The 27,666-nt window shown below is 39.9% G+C and overlaps 1 protein-coding gene across 1 annotated transcript in view; it reads left to right on the forward strand.

Moving 5' to 3' along the window:
- C9 (complement C9) overlaps positions 1-27,666 on the forward strand; it is a 54,274-nt gene that overhangs the window by 12,967 nt on the left and 13,641 nt on the right. Inside the window, exons 2-8 of the mRNA XM_045439723.1 lie at positions 1,634-1,739; positions 2,140-2,284; positions 3,058-3,205; positions 10,874-11,012; positions 19,798-20,067; positions 24,636-24,876; positions 27,433-27,558. Of these exons, the coding sequence (XP_045295679.1) occupies positions 1,634-1,739; positions 2,140-2,284; positions 3,058-3,205; positions 10,874-11,012; positions 19,798-20,067; positions 24,636-24,876; positions 27,433-27,558 (1,175 nt within the window). The remainder of the gene's footprint in view (positions 1-1,633; positions 1,740-2,139; positions 2,285-3,057; positions 3,206-10,873; positions 11,013-19,797; positions 20,068-24,635; positions 24,877-27,432; positions 27,559-27,666) is intronic.

Genomic DNA, 27,666 nt, shown 5'->3' on the forward strand with positions numbered 1-27,666 from the left:
GAGGAAACTTTTTTTTTTTTTTTTAATGAAAGAGAAACATGAATATGTTTATAACAATTCCTTTAAGAAGCGACATTGTGGAGGGGCGCCTGGGTGACTCAGTCGGTTAAGCGTCCGACTTCGGCTCAGGTCATGATCTCACAGTTCGTGAGTTCAAGCCCCGCATCAGGCTTGGAGCCTGGAGCCTGGAGCCTGCTTCGGATTCTGTGTCTGTGCTGACAGCTTGGAGCCTGGAGCCTGCTTCGGATTCTGTGTCTCCCTCTCTCTCTGCCCCTCCCCCCGCTCATGCTCTGTCTCTCAAAAATAAACAGTAAAAAAAAATTTTTTTTTTTAAATAAGAAGTGACATTGTGAAGGACAGGAGGGAAATGGGGGTGCCTGGAAGGGACTCAGAAAGAGTGTTTTATTTGCTTATTCATTTGCTTGTTTCTGCTTAATGGCAAAGACTTGAACACAATATATAACAAATTGAAAAACAGTTGGTAGCAAGGAAGAGTTTTAATGGAGGACAAATACAATTGGTCAAAGTCTCAGAGAAGTGCTGGAATCTGGAGACTCTGTGGAGGGATTGGCCTTACCTAGCCACCCTTCTGGAGTAAGACACTGTGCTCTAGAAAGAGTAGGTACCAGTTCAGGGAAGTGGGGGCAGGACGTTTATAGGATTCTTGTTCAGTGGCTTTTGCTTTTGTTTCCTTTTCTTTTCTTTCCTTTTCTTTTCTTTCTTTCTTTCTTTCTTTCTTTCTTTCTTTCTTTCTTTCCTTCTTTCTTTCTTTCTTTCCTTCTTTCTTTCTTTCTTTCCTTCTTTCTTTCTCTCTTTCTTTCTTTCTTTCTTTCATTGAATGATATAGTAATCCAAGGAGGTGTTGCAACCAGAAGAGATCCAAATAGTGAACAGAAGAAGAAAGAAATGTTCAAAGCCAGAAAAACGCTGCTGAGCTTTGGGTCTAGAGGGAGGAGGGGAAGGTTACAAGTGCCAAAATATATGCCTTAAAATCCATTACGGTAAGGGGTAAGTCCTGAAGCGGAGAGTGAAGTGGTCGGGCTTGCAGTTTAGGACACGCACGGTGCAGCGGGAGGAGGTCTTCATCTGCCAGGTGCAAGCTCCCAGAGTGCCTGGGCCCCCTGGCTGGAATTTTCAAGAGAACCAGGTCACCAGAGGCTCTCTCAGACTCTGGGGGATGCAAAGTGAAACAAGGTGCTTCACTGAGTTCATAAGTTGTTTGCAAATAAGTGACTAATCCGTGTAAAACAGGTAGCGGGAAGGCCTGCTGGTTTTCCTCATCAGCATTGTTTTCAATACAATTTATTGTCAAATTGTTTTCCATCCAGCACCCGGTGCTCATCCCAACAGGTGCCCTCCTCAGTGCCCGTCATCCACTTTCTCCTCATCACCATGGTTCCAGGCATCGTTAGATTCAAAGTTAAATTACAAAGCTGTACGAGAATTCAACAACAAAACCAGTTGAAAATACAAAGCAGCATGTGATCAAATGTCAAATGAGAGATGTGGTAAACGGATACGTCCTTTGATTTTACAAGGCAGAAAAGTAGTAAAGAAATTAGACTGGCTTGTGAAGGCTTCTTGGAAACAGGCACACGTCATGCCACGAAGTTGACGCATTCTGTTGTCTTAGTTTTACCCCAGAGACCGGACAAGAGAATGAGACACCACTTCCGATAGACTGCAGAATGAGTTCCTGGAGCGAATGGTCAGTATGTGACCCTTGCCTCAAACAAATGGTAAGTATTCATTGTCATTCCCTCGGCTGATGTCCCCAAATGGAAACTGGGTTGCCGGTATCTCCAGGAAAAGGACTGGAGGGAGGGAGCCCCCCAGCTGAATTCCAAACTGAGATGGAAAGATGGATATCTAAAGGGAAGAGTCTCATCCTGCTCGGAAATCTGAATGTGGTGGATAGTACTAAATGAGCGTCACGAGGAACCAGATTCTGCAGGAGAGACTGCCAACCCTAGAACGCCAGGTGTCACTGTCACATGCATTAGTGACTGCTTTTAGGGCTTCCATCGTAAAACCATAGACTCATCTGGGAGTAGAAGGCTACAGTGCTGTGGATGCAGTTTTAGACGTTATTCCTTTTTGGCGTTAGAAATTCTAATGTTTCCAGCTGGTTTTGTGCAGTTTCGTTCAAGGAACATTGAGGCCTTTGGGCAATTTAAGGGGCAAAAGTGCGTGGATGCTGTGGGAGACAGACGACTGTGTGAGCCTACTGAGCCCTGCAGAGACCTGGAGGAAGACTGTGGGAATGAGTTTAAATGTGGCACAGGTAATCCTTGCATCCTCCTTGCTCATTGTGGGCTTCTGTGTGCACTCATGAGCAGAAAAAAAAACACGTCTGCTTTGACACGCTAATGGTTGCAAGTGTAAAAAGGGCCACCTATAAATGTTGTACAAAGAATTCAAATGTATGCGCATTCCCTCCCCTCTGTCATTAAAGTACACTTGATAACTTCAGGAAGAGAGGAAATTTGGCATTAGACACACAGTATCTTTTTTTTTCTTTTTTAAATATAATTTATTGTCAAGTTAGGTAACATACAGTTTAGACAGTGTGATCTTGGCTTCGGGAGTAGATTCCCATGATTCATTGCTTACATACAACACCCAGTGCTCATCCCGACAAGTGCCCTCCTTAGTGCCCATCACCCATTTTCCCCTCCCTCCCCCCTTCAACCCTCAGTTTGTTCTCTGGATTTAAGAGTCTCTTATGGTTTGCCTCCCTCTCTGTTTGAAACTATTTTCCTCTTCCCCTCCCCCATGATCCTCTGTTAAGTTTCCACATATGAGTGAAAACATATGATATCTGTCTTTCTCTAGCTGACTTATTTCACTTAGCATAATACCTTCCATTTCCATCCACGTTGTTGCAAATGGCAAGATTTAGCACTATCAACAATAGCCAAATTATAGAAAGAGCCCAAATGTCCATCGACTGATGAATGGATAAAGAAGATGTGGTTTATATATACAATGGAATACTACTTGGCAATGAGAAAGAATGAAATCTTGCCACAGTGTCTTTCTTGATTTTGATTGCAGGCAGATGCATAAAGAGGCGACTTCTGTGTAATGGTGACAATGACTGCGGGGACTTTTCAGATGAGGATGATTGTGAAAGTGATCCTCGTCCTCCCTGCCGAGACAGAGTAGTGGAAGAATCCGAACTGGCCCGGACAGCAGGCTATGGGTCTGTACTTGGCTTAAATGTTTCTCCTTGAGGATGAAAGTGACCTCTATCTCCCCTGCTGTGCTGGGGTGACAGAGGGTCTGAGTTAGAGAGTAGCTCATGGGTCCGCTTTCTGTTTGAATTATGCTTGAGCTTGAAAGAAGGTAAAGTGCTGAATCAGTATCTCCAGATAATTTGGACACGCTGTCCAGCCTTAGTAGGGGGTCCATAGAATCAGGATGATAGGTGATTATTTGAGTCCAACAGGAGATGAAGCACCTCGTTTATGAACCTCTGGAAGGCCATAGCAATGTTAAAGTGATATGTTAACACTTGAAATTGAAATCGCCTGTGGTTGGTCTGGCAATTCAATTCAAATATTTGAATTGTCAGCAAGGCTGCCTTCCACTGGAACTTGTCCCGGATCTACACCTGGTTGTAAGTTCTCAGGAGTTTCCTGCCTTGTAGAGTTGACCCAGGAGGAATAGGGCAGAATAATCAGTTCTGATGCCTGATGGCAATGGTGTTGAGACTCTGGTTCTCATTACAAGATGAAGTTCCATCCATGTTCTACATAGGAGCTCTGGGCAGCTAAGCTCAGGTGAGAAGTCTTGGACAGTTTAGAACTCAGAGTTCTGCAGAATAAGGACCATTACCCAGAGATCTGTGCCCTAGGAATTAGAAAAATGACATAAGCCCCAGGTGCTATCCTGTTCCAAATAGAGGACACCCCAGGAATGTCTACAGCATACTTTCCAATTGTGGTTCTGAGCTTTCTTCAGTGAAGGTACTTTTGGTGGATTTGTTGGCAAATTGTACTCAACAGAGACAGCTGTTCCCACATCCAGTGGTGTATTGACAGAGATGGCTCATGGCTGTTTCGTTGCCTGTAGCGCAATGTGTCTTATCAACCTCGTAATCCCAGTGCCTGGTTCATCATAGGCACTCGTTAAATACTGGTAGGTAGATATATAGAGGAATTAATTAATTGATTGATTAATGAAAATAAGTGCTTCTAAAATACTGTCAACTGGCATGAGGTAAGATTGAAACTGGGTACCTGGAAACTCAGGTTCAAGACTCGAGTCCTGGAAATGGGGATAGGGAGAGGCAAGAAGAAGATGTGGGTGACGATAAAAGCAAGAGGAGGAACTAAGGTACTGGTTCTCGACCAGAGGTGATTTTTTTTCCCAGAGGACATTTAGCAATGTCTGGAAACTATTTTGCTGGTCACAACAGTGGGGTATGGGATGGAGGACCCAGGGGGTGAGGGAACCCTGCTGATATTCAGTGGGTAGAGGCCCTGGATGATGCTAACCATCCTGCAGTGCACAGGACCCACAATGTCAATGGTGCTCAGACTGAGACCTTATACCAAGGCAGGGGGCAGTTCCTAAGGTAAGACCCCTGCATCGGTTTGGCTACAAGTGGAGATGTCTTCTCTCTCTAAACCAGATGGAACTTGTGCTTGTTGAATCACAGTAAGGAAAAAAGTCCAGGAGACCAAGAGTCAGGCGCCAGATAAAACATTTCACACATCCTCTATTCACTTTATGAAACCTTGTCCTAGCAGCATTCAAGTACTGCCCACTAATACTAAGTGTCTTTGGCCTCTAGCCTAAAGGTAGGAGTCTTGAATCCAATGTATAATAGTTTTTGTCTCCAGACTCAGGAGGTTATTTTAACAATTGTTAGTAAATGGTATGGGGGTTGTCTGCAACCTTATAACCAGATTGCTGTATGCTCCAGTGAGTTCTGACTCTTCTTGCTGTTTTTTTCAAGGAGATACTATGAGCCCCTGGTGAAAGTCCATTGTCACTTTGTTTTGTTTTGTTGTAGATCCAAGAAACAGTTTTCTCTCTAATCTAAACAGATGGGCTTGAAGGTGGGCATCGCATATGTTATGTATTTTCACACAAGGCAAATTTACACCCTGTCTTATAAAAGGATACAGAAATTGTAGCCCACTTAGCTGAAAAACAATCATTCATAATCTATTGGTTTTCTTTGCTCAGAGAAAAGAAAAATTTCATAGAAAGCATTTGTAGGAAGTTATATGATGAGGCATTCCAGAGAGCTGGCTGGATGTATTCCCTAAATACATCATGCTTTACCACCGTAAGGCCTGATGGAAGGGAACGTCAGAGGGCTGACTGTTCGAGACCAAGAAAGAGGGTGGGGGCCCAGCTACAGGAGAAGGTTGGCTGCAGAGGTGGAAAATGAGGTTGGTCCCCATAGAATAAGTCCACCAGCATTTTTTAATTAAATTCCCTACTACCATGAACAATAACCTATAACTAATTTAGGCTTCATAAAGCCTATTACTCTCCAACAGCTTTCATTTGCATAATACTTTGAACTTTTCAGCACCTTTTTCTACGTTGTTTCTCTATAGCTTTCCATAATAATCCTGTGAGGCTGTCAGGGGAGTTATTATATTCATTTTACAGATAAAAACTGAGTGAAGCAAATAAAACCAGTTTAGTCTCTTTGGATTGTAGCAGAACTCTTTAGTCTCTAGTGGAACTGAAACCCACATTTCTCTGGCTTTTATAAAACTAGATTTGTTTCACCATCACCTTGGCCTTCTGTCCACATGCTCATCACCACCCACATCACCATCACTGCAAAGCCCATGAATCAACACTTTATCTTCAAAGTAAAACTAACCTTAGAAAATGAAACTCCTTAGGTTGCTATTTATTACCCACATTTTTGAATTAAGAATATTGAAGAATAGTATAAATCAGTAATTAATATTTAAGAAGAGTTTCCAAAATGACATGCTTTATTAGATTTGAGATATTCTTCAATCCCATTAATGTTGCATATTTATTTACGATGCATCTCCATTATTCTTCTAAGGGCCTAATGGGATATATTGAATAGACGTAATAGGAGTAAACACCCTAGTCAGAGTAACATGCTTGTAAACTGCTTCTACACAGTCCAATCTGGAAACTCTCACTGAGCCTTATCAGCAGTCATGCACAGCCAGATTCTTTTACACATGAAAGTCACAAGTCATTACCTACAGTCCTTAACTTATATGTGTTTTTCATTTGAAGGACTCCCACTTAAATTCTTAATGCCAAGAGAATTCCCTTGTATCACAAATGTTTCCGCCTCTTGCCTTGTAGGCATCTGAGATTCTCCAGAAGTGTTTAGGGAAATCCCCAGCTCATCCTGCATTCATTGAAAAAATATAAATCCAAACCATCTGTAAATGATGTACAGCATGCAATGAATTACTTTTTTTTTTTTTTTAATGTGCTCTAAGCATAACACCACTTCTGTGGAAAGATCTTTGTTTTCTGTTTACCTGGTAAATTGGAACTGTCTATGGTTCTAGATGCTGGCGTGAAAACAGGCACCTCTAGGTGCTGACAAAATATACATGCTTTTTTTAATTTCCCAGGCGATGACATTCCATCCATGAGAAGTTTTCATGTTTCTTGGCTGAAAAAAAAGTTGGCTCATTCTAGACTAGACTGGCTGTCTCTGTAGTAGTGGAACCAAGTCAAAAGTTTTGAAACATTTCTTCCTTAGTTGTGCTTTAGACTGTGGATCAGCTTCACTGTAACTTTCCAGATGGATGCAGCCAACTAGTCAATTTGCTGTTTTGTAAAACAAAACCTACAAAGTGGGGTATGCATACCATGGGGTGCAAAAAAGACTTTCTAAGGGGCAGGTAAGTTTTAACATTAGTTTCCTCAACTATTAGTGGCTTAACTACTCTATTGGACTGACAGGAAATCTTCGATTCCATACATATATATTGTTCATAAACTTGATAAGCTTAACAACTCCGTGGCGTTCAGGTTATCAAACCCATTCTCCCCTTTCATCTCCCCTTTTAAAATCACTGAGCTTTCACTTTCCAAAAGGAGAATACACCCCTTACCCATCTAAATTTTACCATGTGGAAGAACCAAGAAACATCTCCAAATATTGCTGCTCAGTTGGGCTCCAACGCCTTGTAAGTCAACTGATCTCTCACTCTTTTTATCAACAACACTGAAAGATATTCTAATCAATTGTCAGACAATGGGCTATGAAAATAATTTTTTTTTTAATTTTTTTTTTCAACGTTTATTTATTTTTGGGACAGAGAGAGACAGAGCATGAACGGGGGAGGGGCAGAGAGAGAGGGAGACACAGAATCGGAAACAGGCTCCAGGCTCTGAGCCATCAGCCCAGAGCCCGACGCAGGGCTCGAACTCACGGACCGCGAGATCGTGACCTGGCTGAAGTCGGACGCTTAACCGACTGCGCCACCCAGGCGCCCCTGAAAATAATTTTTAATGAAAAACTAGTCTGTGACCTTTTTTTGGCATACATCTCAGAAGATCAAAGAATCAAGTGACATTGCCATGGCAAAATTCCTTCTATTCTTATCTACTTATGTACATGAGTAAAGTTTCTCAGCATTTACATCTATAAAAATAGAAAGTAGGAATACAGTTGATTACGAATCTTGTCTTTTTCTAGCAATAAGTAATATTCACCCACAAGGGCAGGAACTCATCAATTAATTTAAAAAGAAGTCCCATTCGTTTCACTGAGACACCACTCCCCCCACCCCTGCAATTACTTATGTTTATTTATTACTTTAAAATTTTTAATATTTATATATACTGATAATAATAATAACAACTCAATCCAGAGGAACTTTTAATTACTTAGACCCTATAGTCAAAAGGTATCTTGAAATTTTAGAAATTTCACTTAATATCTTTTTAGTACAGAAAAGTATAAAAAAGTAATCAATTAAAATTTCCAAGATACCTGCACTGCAAAGGAAACAATCAACAAAACTAAAAGGCAACCGATGGAATGGGAAAAGGTATTTGCAAATGACATATCAGACAAAGGGCTAGTATCCAAAATCTATAAAGAACTCACCAAACTTCACACCCAAAAAACAAATAATCCAGTGAAGAAATGGGCAGAACACATGAATGGACACTTTCCTAAAGAAGACATCCAGATGGCCAACAGGCACATGAAAAGATGCTCAACGTCACTCCTCATCACGGAAATACAAATCAAAACAACACTGAGATACCACCTCATGCCAGTCAGAGTGGCTAAAATGAACAAATCAGGAGACCTTAGATGCTGGCGAGGATGTGGAGAAACGGGAACCCTCTTGCACTGTTGGTGGGAATGCAAACTGGTGCAGCTGCTCTGGAAAACAGTGTGGAGATTCCTCAAAAAATTAAAAATAGATCTACCCTATGACCCAGCAATAGCACTACTAGGAATTTACCCAAGGGATACAGGAGTACTGATGCATAGGGGCACTTGTACCCCAATGTTTATAGCAGCACTTTCAACAATAGCCAAATTATGGAAAGAGCCTAAATGTTCATCAACTGACGAAGGATAAAGAAGATATGGTTTATATATACAATGGAATACTACTTGGCAATGAGAAAGAATGAAATCTGGCTATTTGTAGCAACGTGGACGGAACTGGAGAGTGTTGTGCTAAGTGAAATAAGTCATACAGAGAAAGACAGATACCATATGTTTTCACTCATATGTGGATCCTGAGAAACTTAACAGAAGACCATGGGGGAGGGGAAGGGGAAAAAAAAGTTACAGAGAGGGAAGGAGGCAAACCATAAGAGACTCTTAAATACTGAGAACAAACTGAGGGTTGATGGGTGGGGGGAGGGGAAAGTGGGTGATGGGCATTGAGGAGAGCACCTGTTGGGATGAGCACCGGGTGTTGTATGGAAACCAATTTGACAATAAATTATATAAATAAAAAAAAAATTCCAAGCTAAAATAACATCACATTAGATGAAAATTCTGTGGAATTGGAATAGAAATATGGATTCAAGAATAAAAAGGGGTAAGTGCATATGAACAATCTTTGTATCTTTCACTCATTTTGTAGTGAACCTAAAACTTCTCTGAAAAATAAATTGTCTTTTAAAAAAAAAAAGGAATCAAAAAGAATACCATAAACTGTCTAGTTGCTAAAGATATATAAACATTGCAGTGATTTGATACCCACCCAATACTATGGCATTTCATTGGATTTGTTTTAAAAAGAGGCAAAACAATTGTATTTTAAGGTGTAAATAAATATTTGTAGCCTGCTGAGAAATTATACCCTTTGCAACTACTCAAACTTAAGATGAAAAACTTTTTAAGTTTTTTTAAATGTTTTACTTATTTTTGAGAGAGAGAGACAGAGAGAAAGACAGAGCGTGAGCAGGGGAGGGCAGAGAGACAAGGAGACAGAATATGAAGCAGCCTCCAGGCTCTGAGCTTTCAGCACAGAGCCTGATGCAGCGCTTGAACTCACCAGCCATGAGATCGTGACCTGAGCCGAAGTCGGATGTTCAACCGACTGAGACACCTAGGCACCCCAAGATGAAAAATTTTATATATCAAGCTAAAATTGTGCAGGCAGGCTGAGTTGGACATCATCTTTTATAGAGTAAACAAGCAGAAAATCTGGACACTTCTACGTGAAATCATGCCATACACCTTTCCACCTCCATGCTTTTATGCACACCATTCCTCCTGCCCTTGCGTCCCCATCCTTGAAAACCCAAGTCAAATCCTACTTCTTCTAAAACTCTATTTATGACCCTGAAATGGGGTTTCTTCCTGTCGGGAACCTGTGTAGCACTTACCTGTGCTGCTCATTTGGCACATGTGTATTCGTCTTTGGATTCTTTTGTTTTAAAGTTTATTTACTTATTTTGAGAAATCACACACAAGCGGGGTAGGGGCAGAGAGCGAGAGAGAGCGAATCCCAAAAGTTTGGGTCGTGGTCTAGAGAAATGGAAGAATTTCTGCTTTTGTGTCAAACTCAGTTACAACTATGCAGATCAAACCTCCGTCTTGGCCTCCTTGGTCTAGAACCCCATATTCCAGAGGCAGTCTAGATAGCAATGACTGTTCCTCCAATAAACAGAAGTGTTCTTCTCAGAGAATGCTTCTTGTTCATACGTTGCTTTGAGCCCTACAACTCTAAGTTAACTTCTTTTAAGTTAAATAAGGTTTCTATTTCTGAATTGAACCTTTCCAAATAAAAATATTTTGCTGGGAGGAAAAAGTAGAACTTTTGAGAATGCCTTGTCAGGATGCTGAAATTTTTGTGTTTCCCTTTGGAAAATATAATAGAGATGATATAAGCCTGGAGGGAATGAGGTTCTTGACAAGCAGTGAGGCAGATGGAGGAAAAAGCTTAAGTTTAAAGAGCATGGGGAAAGAAAGAGCCCCAATGTTGACTCGTAGATTAAAAATTACATGCATATGTTATACTGCCCCCCTGAGATGCTCTGTTCTCAAATAATTTAAATAGGTGGTATTACAGAGTTGGCTCTTAGTTCACTAAGGGAAGTTAGCTGAGAGTTACAACACTGGGGTTAAGACTCTAGGAGCCAGATGGTCCCTTGCTCCCTACTTACTGCATATCTTTCATTGTAGTCTCCACAGTGCCGAGGTTGCCTGGAAGTTTATAAGGTCTTCCTAAGGTGTGCTTCCTGCCAGAGATGTAAAGCAGAAGTGAGCAGGCTCTTGCTTCTGTTCCTGATTATATCACACATATGTTGGGGGCAGCGGGGGGGCTGAGCCAAAGCTCTCTCTTTCCCCAGCTACAGAGGACTGCCTTGCATTAGCTCCTGGTATCGCCATACCTAATGCTACTCTGTTCATTCTCAGCATCAACATCTTAGGGATGGATCCCCTAAGCACACCTTTTGACAATGAGTTCTACAATGGATTCTGCGACCGGGTTCGGGATGGAAATACCTTGGTCTACTACCGCAGGCCCTGGAACGTGGCTTCTCTGGCCTATGAAGTAAGTCTCAGAAGCGACCACATTGCCCAACTTTTAGCTGAAAAGCCACTTCAATAAGTTTAACACTAAATAATTTGAAAAGTCCAGTGGAATAAGAATTTGATGTGAATATAAGACTGACTTAAAGAAAAAGGAGTGTGGCTTCAATCTCTTTTGAAAACACACGGTGGTCTACAGCCAATCCTCAGTAATGTGCACATAGCAATAGAGTTTTGGCAAATACCTAGACCCCATAAAGAGAACCATCTAAGATCCTGATAAAACTAAAAATTAAATTAATGCTGATTTAAGTACTGGGTACACTGCTTGCATGCTATTCAAGACCATTGTTTGCTAGCCTACCAGTGAAAACCCATCTTTATATTCCCCTTGGTAAAGCCTGCTTGACTAATGTGAATGGCTCTTTTCACTAACCTCACACCTCTCTAGCTCCTGTAAAGCTATTTCTTGAAATGACTTTTACTCTACACAATGCCACCCCAAACGTAATCATCTTCCTAAAAGTCACCTAAATTCTCTAGAACCATCACAAACTGGACCTGTCCATTTAAAAGATTAGTATTTATCTGGGGCACCTGGGTGGCTCAGTCGGTTGAGCGTCCAACTTCGGCTCAGGTCATGATCTCGCAGTCTGTGAGTTCAAGCCCCACGTCGGGCTCTGTGCTGACAGCTCAGAGCCTGGAGCCTGCTTCTGGATTCTGTGTCTCCCTCTCTCTCTGCCCCTCCCCTGCCCATGCTCGTTCGCTCTCTCTTTCTCTTTCTCTCTCTCTCTGTCAAAAATAAATAAACATTTAAAAAAATTTTTAAATAAATAAAAGGTTAGTATTTATCACCTTTAGAGAGACTTGATCTAAGCAAGATATAATAAAGAACAATAATTGGCTTATTCTGAACCAGAAGCTACAACAATTTGTTTTCTTAAATGGTCTCATGGGTGACCCATAAAGTTTGTTTTATTCAGTTTTCACAGAGTCCTTTATTACTATTGTTACAATGGTTTCAAAAACACATACACTTTTAAATGAATACAGTTGATATTTCTATTATTTTTAACAATGTTTAAAACAATACCTACCCATTGTAACCTGAAGTGATCATGCTTTCCCATAAATACTAAAGAGTTTAAAGTCTGAACTATTTGGAGGGCATTTTTTTCCATATGCAACCACATCACCCTATATTTTTGTACCTGTAAGTCCAGAATGGAATTGATTTTCCCCCAAATTTCAGGGAACATGTTGGATTATTGATCTTTCCCCGTCGATGCCAGATTTACCCTCTTTAAGCACACATTTTTTGAGGGGAAGACGATCTTTCTAAAGAGTATTACAAATGTTCCACTTTCTTAAAAAAAAGAACATACCAAAGATAAGGTGACCTTTGTCATTGCTGATGGAAGAAGGGCTTGTTGTCTTAATTTTGTTTCTCATCTGCGTCACAGTTTTCCTGTCGTCACTGTGACCAGCCTCTTGGCTCCTCTATAGGTAGGAATGGCTGCAAGTGACACAAGATGGTAAGGGCTGGGGCGTTGCGTGGGATTGACCCTGAAGCCACATTCGGAAAGCAAATACAGTGTTTTCTCTTATTTGCAACCCTGGAAACAGAGGGACTTCTGCACTCAGAGTAGTTTGGATTTTACAGAGGAGATGTGTTGCTTACCCTGTATATTACTTACACCCCCAGGGGAGTTGGGAGTAGCGTCCCATAACCAAACACATTGGATGTGGACCTGGATTTTTAGTTGGTGTCAACTGATAGGATAAGTTGGCTGGGAGTTTGCTAACGTCCCCAAATCACCTTCTTGGTGCTACAACTGCTGGTGCTCCCCCCACTCTAATCTGTTGTAGGCTTGGGAAATAGCCAAATTTGTTTCTGCCATACAGAAAAAAACCTAAGTGGAAATCTCTATTTTGACTTCTTAGAATTTCTTTTTGCACTTTCTAATATTCAATGTAATATTTTACCTCTTTTTTTCATGCATATTATTACAGTAATTGAAGGCAAAGAATGCATTTTTATTTTATTTTGTTTTGTTTCATTTTATTTTATTTAAATTCAAGTTAGTTAACATATAGTATAATAATGGTTTCAGAGAATAATTTAGTGATTCACCACTTGCATATAACACCCAGTGCTCATCCCAACAAGTGCCTTCCTTAATGCCCATCACCCAATTAGCCATCCCCCAACTCAATGTCCATCTAGCAGCCCTTAGTTTGTTCTCAGTATTGAAGAGTCTCTTGTGGTTTGCCTCCCTCTCTGTTTTTATTTTATTTTTGCCTCTCTTCCCCTATGTTTATCTGTTTTGTGTCTTAAATTCCACATATGAGTGAAATCATATGTTTGTCTTTCTCTGAATGGCTTATTTCACTTAGCATAATACGTTCTAATTCCATCACATTGTTGCAAATGGCAAGATTCATTCTTTTTGATTTCCAAGTAATATTCCATTGTGTATATATATGTGTGTGTGTGTGTGTATATATATATATATATATATATATATCTGTGTGTGTGTGTGTGTGTGGTGTATATATATATATATCTCCCATCTGAAGGCAAAGAATTCATTTTATACTTCTTTATATCCTATTATACTAATACCCAACTCAATATATGTATATGGAATATGCTCAACAAATTTTTATTGGATGAATTCATTTGTTTAAATCTTATTTTATTACTCATTGACAATAATTCAGTGTCTTTTATTTTTTTTGAAAGAACTTTACTGGCCTATCATGATATGAAGAATATTTCTTAATAAAGTCATCTTTCCCTGATACCTTCACACTCTCTCAGTGCCTCTTATCTCAAATGTGGCTCTGGTTCTAGAACACACTGCATAGATTGGAATCCCAATTCTGCCCCTAAGCAGTGGTGAGATCTCAGGCATATTATTTATCCTCATCATGCCTCAGTTTACTCTCTTTAGAATAGAAATAATGATACCTACCTTGTAAAGATAAATGAATCTAAAACACTCAGGAAATTAGTGGCACATAGCAAACAAATATTTGTATTATTCTTTCTTAAGAATATAATTAGTAAAAGGCTTAGCTACAATTAAGTGTGTAATTAACAGTCACATTACATGTCAAGGTTTATTGGCTACTTTGTAAGTCAGAAGTAATGGCTAAGAACCACTGAAGCCCGCAATTATGGGGAAAAAGCAGTGATGGTTACATGCACAAATCAGTTCCTTTTCACTTGTTTTCCTCTGGTCCTCTCCACTTTTGTTGTTGAAAGTCATGATTTGTAAATCAGGTTTCAGGTTTTCATTACAATTTTCTTTAAACTGGATCACCATAAGTATGTAAGATTTATGAGATCAACAAAGAATTGTAAAATACACTTGGATTATAATCATCTTTTCCTGCCCAAATCCTGCCAAAACCCTGGGTGACTTATATCCTGTGGCTGCCAATAACTTCTTGTTGCCTCTTAACATCCTGTATCTATTCTACGACAGCTACTCACATCTGGAGCCCCATCCTTAACCTGTGTTCACCAAAACAGTGCTGTCTCTGAAAAATCTGAACATCAGGAAATTGAACATTTAACTCTTTGCCTCACTGCAACTGACCAGTCTCTCTGCTCTCACATTTGTTTAGACCACAGACCTACTCTTGGGCCCCATGGAGACCCAGTTCTTTGGCATCTATTTTCCTTCCAGTTGATCTTACATAACAAATAAACTCACCATGGATGTAAGGTATGGAGACAGACAGACAAAAGTGACCCCCCCCCCCCCACTGGATGATGATAGGCCACCAAAAAAGCTGTGGGAAGTCAGGGAAGGGGGAGTCCGCCAAAAAAAGAGTCAAAGTCAATTCCAAGAACAAGATAATGATTTGAGTGTTGATAATTTTGAGTGTGAGGTTCTGTGTGACATCTAGGTGAAGTTGTCCTGCAAAGAGTAGATTATACAAATGTGAGCGGAGACAGAACAATCTGAATTGGAGGCAGAAATTTAGGAGTCATCAGCATACAGATGATCATTAAAAGCTTGAGAGTGCTTGAGATCCTCCAGGAAGCATACAATGAGAGAACAAAGAACATAGGAATGAGGTCTTAGAGCACAGCTAATATTTAAGACACAGGCAGGGAAAATGATCTCTCGAAGATACTGGCTAAATTTCAAATTACCCCCAAATTTAGTACCAAACAATTAGGCTGAGGGCGGCTCCTGAGATTGCAGTCAGTCTCTTCTTTCTAGGTCCTTCTCTCAATTAGTGAGAGATGGCATTAGTAACAATAATAGATAATAGATGGTTTTATTATCTATCTGCACAAAGTCTCAGTGGCCTCTAACAGTTTTATCTCTCTACCTTCTATTTCCAGTCACTCTCCCACCTCTCCCTTTCAATTTGAACTCTGAAATATTTATTGGTTGTATTCTATCTCCTCCACTCCCAGTGCCAGAAGTAACGTTTCTTTCTTTTCAAGAAGTATCAGTTGGATAAACCTTTATATAGGAGAGCTTTAACTGACCTTTATAATGTGCATGGCCTTCTGGAACACCCTTTGACCCTCTTTGTAATTTCAGCTTCTCCACATCTGTTTATTTTGGTTTTCATAAAGAAACTTGCGGGGCACCTGGGTGGCTCAGTCAGTTAAGTGTCCAACTCTTGATTTCAGCTCGGGTCATGAACTTCTAGTTTGTGAGAACAAGCCCCGCCCTGGGCTCTGTGCTGACAGCACAGAGTCTGCTTGGGATTTTTCTCTCTCTGCTGCCTCTCCCCCACTTGCATGCATGCTCTCTCTCTCAAAAGAAATAAATAAACATTAAATAAGAAAGAAAGAACCTTGCTTCTATCCTTGCATCATCCTGCTTTCTATAATCTTGCCTCTTGGCCTCTCTTTAAAGATTTTTGCTCTTTCTTCAAGATGAGTCCCAATATTGGTCCATCTCTGAATGCCTGGCATTGAGTTCAGACTTCTTTTTGGATGAATGGATATTTTCTTTGCCTTTTTCTTTTTTTTTTTTTTTTTTTTTAATTTTTTTTTTTTCAACGTTTATTTATTTTTGGGACAGAGAGAGACAGAGCATGAACGGGGGAGGGGCAGAGAGAGAGGGAGACACAGAATCGGAAACAGGCCCCAGGCTCCGAGCCATCAGCCCAGAGCCCGACGCGGGGCTCGAACTCACGGACCGCGAGATCGTGACCTGGCTGAAGTCGGACGCTTAACCGACTGCGCCACCCAGGCGCCCCTTTCTTTGCCTTTTTCAACCCAGCTTTTGTCTCTGTGCTTTCTAGAGTGACCTCACCTTCACTGTTTCAGACTCACTACTATCATCCTGGCATAGTGAGACAGGATTGCTCAACAGCACCCTAACACCCTGGCTAATATTCTCTTACACCTACAAGCAATCCTCCACACTGCTAAGCTGATCTCTGCCAGTGCCAGTTTCTTTCTAGCCATGTCAGGAATAAGTGTGGGTGCCTACAGATTACACCACTCCTATCTTGCAGCCAATTAGAACACAGTAGCTAAGAAGAGCTCAGTCTTCCAGGAGAGTTAGGGAGTAGTTTCCTGGTGCCATTTTGCTCGGCTTTGCCACTTCCCAGCATTGAAGACTGAGTAGAATTGTCTTCAGTTGCTTCTGTTAGAAGAGATTGTCAAGTTTTAAGAGGATAAAGATCAACAACAAGGAAGTTATGGCCTACTATCAGGAAGGTCAGAGGCCTATCCTGGCAGTGCTCCAGATGGAGCTGGATAAAACCAGACAGGCCTAAAATGGCAGGTGCCATGACAGGAAACTCCTGACCAAATTAGGGAGAAAAAGCACAAGGCCCTGCTTCTGGCCATATTCTGCCCCTTAGTTAATAACCATCAATAAAAGATAGAAACCCAACCCCCAGGGTACACCTCTCTCTCTCTCTCTCTCTCTCTCTCTCTCTCTCTCTCTCTCACCTAATCACCTATATAAAGAATGTATCTTTTACTTTAATAAACTTTTCCATTTATGTCACTCATCCACTGTGTTGAGTGTCTGTCCTCAAATTCTTTCTCAGGTCAAGACCAACAAGTCACCTTCCCTGACTCCCTCCAGATGGGCTGGGTCAAGGCCCTAGGGCCCGGGGTCTCCCCAGCTCACCCAACAATACTTCCACTAGCCTTAGATCTCAAAGCAACAAAAATTCTATTCATGTTTCAAAGGCTAAGTTCAAGGCAACCTTTTCCGTGAATCTTTATTTTACTAGTCAGAATTTGTCAAGCCCTCTTTGGCAGTGTAGCATAAGAATTAACAGCTCGGCCCTGGAATCAGACTTTCTGGGTTTCAATGCTAGATGGACCACTTCCTAGCTGTGTGACCTTGGACAAATTTCTTTCTTTTTTTTAATGTTTTTATTTATTTTTGAGACAGAGAGAGACAGAGGATGAGCAGGGGAGCGGCAGGGAGAGAGGGAGACACAGAATCTGAAGCAGGCTCCAGGCTCTGAGCTGTCAGCACAGAGCCTGACACGGGGCTCAAATTCACAGACTGTGAGATCGTGACTTGAGCTAAAGTCAGATGCTTAACCGACTGAGCCACCCAGGCGCCCCTGGACAAATTTAACCTGCGTTTTCTCATTGGTAAAATGGGGAAGATTACAGAAATTATCTTAAAGATAAGAAATTAAATGTCTAATCCTACATAAACCACTTTTAACAGCCTCTGGCATGGAGTAAGCACTCAATAAATATTCACTATTATGGTTAGCAACATTGGACCTGCATATTAAATTTAATACATTTTTGTTAGTATCTACTACGTGACGGACACTTTACCAATTCACGAGGCGATAGTGGTGTGTGGATAAGATAGACATGTTTCCAGACTTTTTGGAACTTACCATCTGAAAGTCTATTAAATAAGCAATCATAAAAGAAAAGGTCTTTCATTGTGTTTTACTTTAAAAGACATGACAGCTTATAGAAAATGGATTTGCTAGTCTGTGAGATTAGGAAAGACCCCTCCCCACTGAAGAAGTGATGTTTAAGCTAAGATTTGAAATAGGAGTGGGAATTAACCAGGTCAAGCTGTATAGCGTGTGTATGTGAGAGAACGTGTATGTGTTTGGTTTATGGGAGGATGGGGGGAGGGGGAAAAGATGTCAGAGAACATTCCAGAAAGTAAAAGCAGCCCTTTGGTAGTAAAAGGGCCCTTTGGTAGCAGGAAGCATAGGCTGTGGAAATAGAAAAGTGTCTAAAGGGCTGGAGTACCCTCAGGGAGAAATTAACTTGGAATAAGTCTAGTTTAGACTACCTCTTAAAGGCAGTGGGAAGACTGAAAATTTTTAAGCAGGAAAGTGACATGGTTAAGTTACATTCCCCCTTTATATTGAGCACTTTCCCCAGGATGCCTTGATTTAATGAAAACTGTACACATTTTAGTCGTTTCCATTAGATGGTAACTTTAGTTTCCCCGTCTGAGTCCATTCACGTCGGTAGGACAAAATACCACAAACAGAGTAGCTTAGAAAAAGCAGAAATTTATTTCTCACAGTTCTGGAGATGAGAATATCAGAAGTTCTGGAAGTCCAAGATCAGAGTGCTAATCTGGTTGAGTTAAGGTCCTCTATTAGGCTACAAACTTTTCACATCCTCACATCCTGGAAGGGGCTGGGGAGCTCTTTGGGGTCACGGGTATGAGAGCAGTAATCTCATTTGTGAAAGCCTCTCCCAAAGGCCACACCTCCTACCATCACATCGGGCACTGGGATTTTAACAAATGCTAGGAAACATAAAGTTTCAAACGATAGCATTCCCTGTGCGGAACAGTCCCCCAGTATATGCTAGGGAATCTGGTCACAGCCACTGACTGAAGACATGGGCGTCTCTTTCTCACACTGGAGCGACAGCCTATCGCAGAGGACCTCTGGAAAAAGAGGTTAATCACTGAGACTAGCAACCCTCCCACTCATATCTGACAATTGCCAAGTTGGCTAAGAATTTTTTAATTGAAAGTTTTAATTTTTAACTAGGTTGTTCAGTTGAGGGTATTTTTTTTCCATGCAAAAAAAAAATGAATATGGTATAAAAAAATGTGAAAAAGTCTGAACATCACAAAAGATTATTCAAGGAAATATAAGCCTGCTGCCACTCAAGATTTCCAGATTTCCATTCCACAGTTCCCCTTCTCAAGGGCACTCTCTGCTTTGTCTATTTTTCCAGTAATTTCCTATGCACGTTAAAGCCTTTTTTTGCTTGCTTGTTTTGCCTTATTTATTTATTTATTTACTTACTTACTTACTTTTTAACAGACAGTAGAAGTGTAAAGGTTAAGAGACAATGCAGAACTTAACCTTCCTGCTTAAATTAATCAACATGCAGAAACTATTCAAAACCGAGCTGGCCCAGAAGCCTTCGTGGTCAGGATTAGCTTTATCATTTCTTTCTTCCTTTCTTTTTTTTTTTACACAAATGAAAGTATATTACACATCTGTTACACAAATTGTTCTGTAATTATTAACATATTTAACATCTGAAAGTTTCGCTGCGTTCTCAGCCCTTCTTATGCGGTGTCTCATTGTATTATCTCATAACACCCTTTGGGCTCCCTCTGGTGAGTCTCTCTATTTCGCGGAAGGAATCTGACACACAAGAGAAGTTACTGTGTCCTGTTCTCAAGAGTCATGGAGCCCATACTGGAGTCCAGCCATGTCGCTTCAGTGCTTCACTCTTAACTCCTTTGCTCAAATACCTTTCAAATCATTGCTTGATTTTTATTTTATTCCATGCTTATTTAGGGTGGTTTTCTGTATGTTGTTTTTAACATCTCGTGATTCTCTTTTAGACCAAAGCCGATAAAAACTTCAGAACTGAATATTATGAAGAACAGATGCAAGCATTCAAACAAATTGTCCAAGAGAGGACATCGAATTTTAACGCAGATATAAATTTAAAATTCACACCTACAGAAGCAATTGAACAGTCCAAAAGTAAACTTCAAGAAACTTCTGACAATAAAGCACCCCTAGGTCTTACAAATGCTGAGGCTAAATTTCGATTTGGGTATTCCAAAAATGAAACTTACCAACTGTTTTTGACACATTCTTCAAAGAAGGTAAGTTCAAACACTTAAACAGAGAATATGATGGGATATTTTTCAAAATAACCAAACCCCTTCTTCATGTTTTTTAATTTTTTTTAATGTTTATTTATTCTTGAGAGTGAGAGAGACAGAGCATGAGTGGAGGACGGACAGAGAGAGAGGGAGACAAAGATTCTGTAGCAGGTTCCAGCCCCAGAGCTGTCAGCATAGACCCCGATGCAGGGCTCGAACTCAGGAACCGCGAGATCACCACCTGAGCCGAAGTCGGACGCCCAGCCAACTGAGCCACCCAGGCATCCCCCTCTTTTATTTATTTATTTTTTAAGATATGGGTTTTTAAAATTTTTTTTCTTTATTTGTAAAGTTTATTTTTATTTTGAGAGAGAGAGAGAGTGAGGAGGGAAGGGACAGAGAGAAAGAGAGAGAGAGAGAGAGAGAGAGAGAGAATCCCAGGCAGGCTCCACACTGACACTGATGTAGGGCTCAAACTCACAAACCATGAGATCATGACTTGAACCCAAACCGAGAGTCAGTGCTTAACAGATGAAGCCATGCAGGCACTCCCCCAAAACTGTTTCTTTTAAGTGTTTGGAGCACATACAGCTCATTGGAAAGAGAGAGAGGTAATAATAGTCAACAAATCCTCAAATATGTAGCTAGAAGGTCAGGAAGAAGAATGCAGACTGGAGAAGAACTTGACAGGATCTGCAGTAGTATAAGGGGGTGAGATGTTTGGTGGTGACGAACAGAGAACAAGCGTATTTAGAATTCAGAGCATACCTTTGGACTGAGATTGTGGTAATAGACTGTTCAATTTATGCTATCTTCAGAATTACAATGAAGAATCATACTGAGGAATGTTGGTAATTTACTGCAATGCCTTACACTGATGGCTATGTACTTACTATAAAGTGTCTCTAAAGTAATGATGCCATGAAATTATACACGTAGCATATGAAGCTTGTCTGCTTCCTTTGTAATCACACCTTTAGTTTGAAGCTTTGCAAACGTGTTTGTTTTTTAATATTTAATCCCAATTTAGAATTTTGTTTCATCCCCTTTGAAATAAATATAGAATATACTTTCTGTAATCAGTATGATGCTGGTAAAATGTTCCTTCTTCCTTTTCTGATAACACAGTCACTTATTTAGATACCCTCTCCTCCTTTAAAAAATAATAATAATTCACTCTTAGTACTTTGCTCAATCATTATAATTGTTTTGTATGGGTCTGTACATTGTCTCTATATTAACATGCATACCCATCCAAAGTATGCAGTTGGAAAATCCTTTAAGTCATGCAGAAAATATGTAATGTGGATTTCCTATGTGGCCAGGCACTGTTCCAGGTACTTAGGATACATTTGTGAACCAAACTAGAAAAGATTCCGGTCCTCATGGAACTGAAAGTTCATCACAGAGAGATAGATAAAATAAACGTAAGCACAAAATAGCAAACCACATAGTATTTAGAAAGTGTTAAGTGCTATGGAATAAAGTGAAAAGTAGAGTAACAAAAGGGAAATCAGGAGTGCTGGGAAAATGGCAGTAGTAAAAAGAAAGCTCAAGGAAATCTGAGTGAAGATTTGAAGGAGAGGAAATAACCAAATAGTCATATTTGGGATGATGCACCTGGCAAAAGGAACTGTTAGAGACGAGCCTGTAAGGTGGGAGCATATCTGTCCATTGGCCCAGAGTGAACCAGAAGGAGAATAAGTTAGAAAGGTTACCCTGAACCAGGTCATGAAATTTAGCTTTTTCTCTGAGTGGTATGGGAGGTCACTAGAATTATTTTTTAATAGAAGATTGACATACTCTAATATAATTTAAATGATAAGAAATATGAGAGTTAAGAGCAAAAGCAAGATTTGTTGAAAGCTATTGTAAGAATCCAGGTGAGTGATGATGGACACAAGTGTAGAGTCAAGCATGACTCTAAGGTTTTTCACCTGAGCAACTGGAAAGATGAAGTTGCTACCAAACGAGATAGATGGGACACCTGGGTGGCTCTGTCAGTTAAGTGTCCCATTCTTGATTTGGCTCTGGTCATGATCTTATGGTTTGTGAGATCAAGCTCCATGTTGGGCTCTGTACTGACAGCATGGAGCCTGCTTGGAATTTTCTCTCTCTCTCAAAATAAATGACTACAAATTTGGTAAAAAAAAAAAAAAAAAAAAAAAAGAGAGAGAGAGAGAGAAGATCCAACACTAAACTCAAGGAACATCAATAGAAAGAGGAAGAAGCAGCAGAGGACAGCAAGATGTGGCAGGTATAATGCCCTAGAACCTCACTACTCAAAGTGTGGTCCATGGGTCAACAACATCAGCACCACTGGGAAGCTGGAACCTCAGCCTCTAAGCCAGACCTGCTGAATCAGAATTGCATTTTAACAAGATTCTACAGGTGATGTGTTCGCACTTTACAGCTTGAGAAGAACTGCCCTAGGAGATAAGAAAAGAAACTATCAAGGAGAAAGGAGTAATGAGCTGTGCCAAATGTGCTAATATGTCAAACAAGAGGGACTCAGAAGTAACTGCTACCAGCTTTATCACTGTGAAGGTCACTGGTGACCTTGACAAGAGAAGTTTTGTTGAAGTAGTGAGGAGAGCTGAATGACTGGATTAGATTCAAGAGAAAATGGGGAGAGAGGAATTGAAAACAGCCAGTACAGAGAGTTCTTTAAATGAATTTTGCTTTTAATGAGGACAAAGAAATGGGTAGCAAATCATTAGACAAGTGAGGCCAAGAGATTTTGACACAGAAGGAACAACTTTATGTTTGGATGGAAATGATCTAATATCTACCTCTAAAATAAGTGGGGCCAAAGAATATAATGTCTTTCTGACAAGTTATACTCCTAATTTAGCAACAACGAAAAGGAATCCAAATATTTTTTGTGCATCCTTGAGACTCCACTGAGAATTATGATGGAGGTCATCAGGAGAACTCATATGATTTATTGTATATGGAATAAGTTTCTTTAAGATTTTTGTTACAGACTGAATCACCGACCATCACATGGAGTGAAGTTATACACTGTGAACATCTGTGCTTCCAGAACACAGAAAGTTTGGTGTGATGTTCATATATACCAAGCTATACTTTTAAAAACTAATAATATGCTTTAAAGTTCTATGCAATCAACATGTGTTAACCACTACTCTAGAAGAACCTTAAACGAACCATCTACAAAACCATAGGTGTCAATTATAGTTTAGTTTTGGCTGGGACAGTCTATGGTTTTCTCTTGGAAATTTAAGCCATCATCTCTGGGAATGATTAACTGTTCACCTATTTAGGTCTTAAAATATTGTCCACCTTATTATTACCAAAAATTGAGTGGGGTGTCTGAGTGACTCAGTAAGTGAAGCGTCTGAAACTTGATTTCTGCCCAGGTCATGATAACATCGTTCATGATATCAAGCCCCGTGTTGGGCTCTATGTTGACAGCGTGGAGCTTACTTGAGATTCTCTCCCTCTCTGTCTCTGTCTCTGTCTCTGTCTCTCTCTCTCAGAATAAATAAATAAACTTAAAAAAATTCAAAGTACATAGTAGAAGGAGCAGGGAGACCTGAAGCGTACATTTATAAGACCAATCACTGCACAGTCTATTTTTGTGATTTGGGGCAAATAACTTCATACCTTTGGATCAGACTTTCTTGGTCTGCAAAATGAGAAGATTAGGCTGCATACATAATGTCTACTTTTTCTTTCATTGCCAACATTCTAAAATCAACTTAATGAGGTATAATTTATAAGCAATAACACACAAATACTTTAAGCCTATAGCTTCATGAGTTTTGACTATTGTCCATCTGTTTTGAGATTGTCCATCTGTGTAACCACCTCCTGATACAAGATATAGAACGTTTCCACCACCTCAAGAAAATTCCCTCATGCCCGTTTTCAGCCACTCCCTTACTGCCTGAGAGGCAAGCACTCCAGATTTCTCTGACTGTAGCTTGATTTCACCTGTTCTAGAACTTCATATGAGTGAAATCTCATAGTACATACTCTTTTGTGCTTGACTTTTTTCATTCAGAGTACTATTTTTAAGATTTATTTATATTATTGCATGTATCAGTAGTTTGTTCCTTTTTTATTGCTAACTGGTATTCCTTTGTGTGAACACACCACAATTTGTTTATCAACCTTCTGTTGGTGGACATTTGAGTTGTTTCCAGTTTTAAGCTATTCTGACTAAAGCTGCTATGAAAGTCTTGTATGGATCTTTTTGTGGGCTATTTTCTCATTGACCGTAGGTCAATATGTAGAAGGGAAATTACTGGCCATAGGGTAAATGTGTGTTTACTTTTATAAGAAACTGCTAAGCAGTTCTCCAGGGGGATTAGACCATTCTACATTCCCACCGGCAGTGTTTGAGAGCCCCCGTGCTGCACCTTTCATCAACAGTTGGGACTAATGGCATTCTGAGTTTGCCACCCTACTGGGTTAAAATATCTATGGTCACCAAAACAAAACAAACAAACACAAATTATTTCCTGGGGAAATTCTAAATTTTGTGATTTTTAACTTTGAAATAATGGCTACTAAACTCATATTTATTTCCTACAACAAAGGAAAAGGTGTTCCTGCATGTGAAGGGAGTAATTCATCTGGGAAGATTTACGATGAGAAGTCGGGATGTCATGCTGACAACAACTTTCTTGGAGGACATAAAAGCTCTGCCACCTACCTATGCAAAGGGGGAATATTTTGCATTTTTGGAAACCTACGGAACCCACTACAGTAGCTCTGGATCTCTAGGAGGACTCTATGAACTAATATATGTTTTGGATAAAGCAGCCATGGAAGAGAAAGGTACACCTAGAAACAGAGCTCTTACCTCTAAAGCTGTTTTAACCAATCATTATTCCTGTTGCTAACCTCTTTCAATGATTAAAGGCTTTCAGATAAATTCCTATACACTGCTTCTTTGAGAGAACTCTCTCTCTCTGCCCTTTGGCATCAAAATCCTGTTAAAACAGCAAATAGCGAATCGACTTCTAGACCTCAAACACGATGACTTGATCATGACTTGGTCAGCAGCACTACTACAAAATGCACAAAATTATACTGCAATTTAAGATCAGTTGGCAACGATGCTTTGAGTGGAATACTACTTAAAAAGTAGAAAAAGTACAAGAGACATAATTCACATCATCTATTTCTTAATCGATAAATGGGTTCCATTACATGTTTGTCAATACTTTTCCAAAGGACTCTTGAGCATTGGAAGGGAAATAGTGTTCTAAATTTTCTCTGAGGGAGGAGGAAGAAAGTAATATTTAAGATGTAAATCTAATGTCTTAAAGCAAAGGTGGAAAATTAGTTTTACCTCATAGAATGACAAGTTTAATCATATGGTGGTAGTTGAATTGACTTCACATTGAGCAGATGTCTGACCACGCTTGAAGTTATGGGAAAGAAGGCCATGGTTGATCATCAATGTCTGCCATGGGTTCAGGAAAGGCCTATGTACTACATAATTACCATACTGGCCTAAAGGTTTCATCTAAGCCTTTTAAGAATAAAGTGCATGCAAAGTGACTGTGTTAATAAGTTTTAATTACTCATTTCATGAGAAATTGTGGCTAGTTGTAATATTCCTTACAGAGGAGATAGATGCCAGCATATCTCCTTTCTCTGCCCTCAAATGTTTTCAGCGTGTCTCTTAGGGATGGAAGTGTTGCCAAAAAAACGTTTCCGTGGCTCTTTCTCTTAGCCTCTGTCTGTTTCAAGTGAAGAATTGGATATGGCTATGAGCTTACAGCCGGACACTGTCCTCACGGTTTGTAAACATTTTAGAGATGAAACAACTATGAATAGCCAGAACTAACTGCTCTTGATGCCTCAGTCTAGTCTTGAGCGGGTAGAGGTGCTGCCAGGAGAAATGGAATATGAAGTTGTTTGACTTGTACTGCCTCATAGGGCTATATACCCTGTGAGACAGTGTAAGGAAGCCTCCTGAGTCCTGTCCGGCAGGCTATTTTGATAAATAGCACATGGGCAAGGGGCACAAGAAGACTGTGTCTTGAGTGACCTGAAAATCAGAAGAGAAAGGCTCAGCAACGGTGATCAAAACACAAGGAACACTTCAGGCTAAGAGTTGCCTTGGTGAAAAAGCTCCATGAGCTAAAATCTTTAATCTTGGGTAACTCAGACCTACCCACTTAAATTTACTTATCGTCTGACCTTAGTAGACAAGGATCATTAGGTCAATCCTTTGAAAAGGAAGTCATCCTTCTTGCTTCTTCATTGGCAATACCTGAGGACCAAACCACGTCCTACACCTAGATTTGGGATGTGCAGACCCTGTCTGGACAAGAAAAGGCCCACAGCTGAGGCAGAAAATCTAAGCTCATTGGGATCACTTAGATATTTTCATACCCATCTTTGGAATCAAAGTCTTTATGCTTCCTAGGTTAAAGTTGGAAATCTAGTATTCTGGATTCCTTGCATGGCCTTCCATTTTTATCCTCCCTCTTCCTTTCATAGGGAAATCCACCCGATATTTCTCAAGTTCTCACTAGTTGTGGGTACACAAAAAAATATTTGCTGAATAAATGAATGCTTAAATGTCCCCATATCCCTACTTCTATATTTTACTATGAAACCCTGGGACTAACTTCATTTCTCCCTTTCCTTTTTCACAAAGCATTTGTGTGTGTGTGTGTGTGTGTGTGTGTGTGTGTGTGTGTGTTCTGAAATGATAAATAAGCCTGAAAACTGACATGGTCAATGAACTGAGGCAGTTTACCCTTGTAATAAAAAAATCATTTTCTCTGCTAAATAGATAATAAAGTATATACTTGAATTAAATATTAGGATTTTTCTTCCTAGTAACTGTAGTATCCACACACCAGTGAGTCAGCTTCCAAAACTGATTTATCCTTGAAAGGTTAATGTGAGGATTAAATTAATTGATGTTTGGAAAGATTTTGGGTATATGATGAGCATTGAATATATGTTAGACATCAAAGTCTGTCTCCCATGATGTTAGAAGTAAAGGACTTTACTGTAACTGCCCTATTCTGAGTGATGTCTCTTTTAAACAAGAAGTAAATTTATATGTCCTTTGTTAGTAAGTTGACGAGCAAATTCAAAAGGAGGCCACTAGATTCTAACATTATCCATTCATCAGTTGATGGACTTTTAGGCTCTTTCCATAATTTGGCTATTGTTGAAAGTGCTGTTATAAACATTGGGGTACGAGTGCCCTATGCATCAAAGCAGAGCAGATATGACCTTGCATTTGAGTTCAGTAATAATGTCTAGGAATCCGAGTATGTTTCTTACAAAATAGTACAATTGATATGTATTTATTGAAATAATTTAGACATTATTTAATGATTTTCAACTAAATACATTAAACAGGTGTTGAAATAAGGGATGTACAGAGATGCCTCGGGTTTAGTTTGGATGCTTCTCTGAATGCTGGAGCTAAACTCACAGGAAAGATCAATAAAAACGATTGTTTAAAGAGGGGTGAAGGTGGAACTGGTAAGTATGGCCTACCTCACTAGTTTAAAAAAAAGGAGGAGGTGTTGTCAATGAACACTGCCCCATCACTACGAACTCGCTTTATTGTCCATCCTCTTTACTAAACAA

The sequence above is a fragment of the Leopardus geoffroyi genome, chromosome A1, assembly GCF_018350155.1.
Source record: "Leopardus geoffroyi isolate Oge1 chromosome A1, O.geoffroyi_Oge1_pat1.0, whole genome shotgun sequence".
NCBI lineage: Eukaryota > Metazoa > Chordata > Mammalia > Carnivora > Felidae > Leopardus > Leopardus geoffroyi.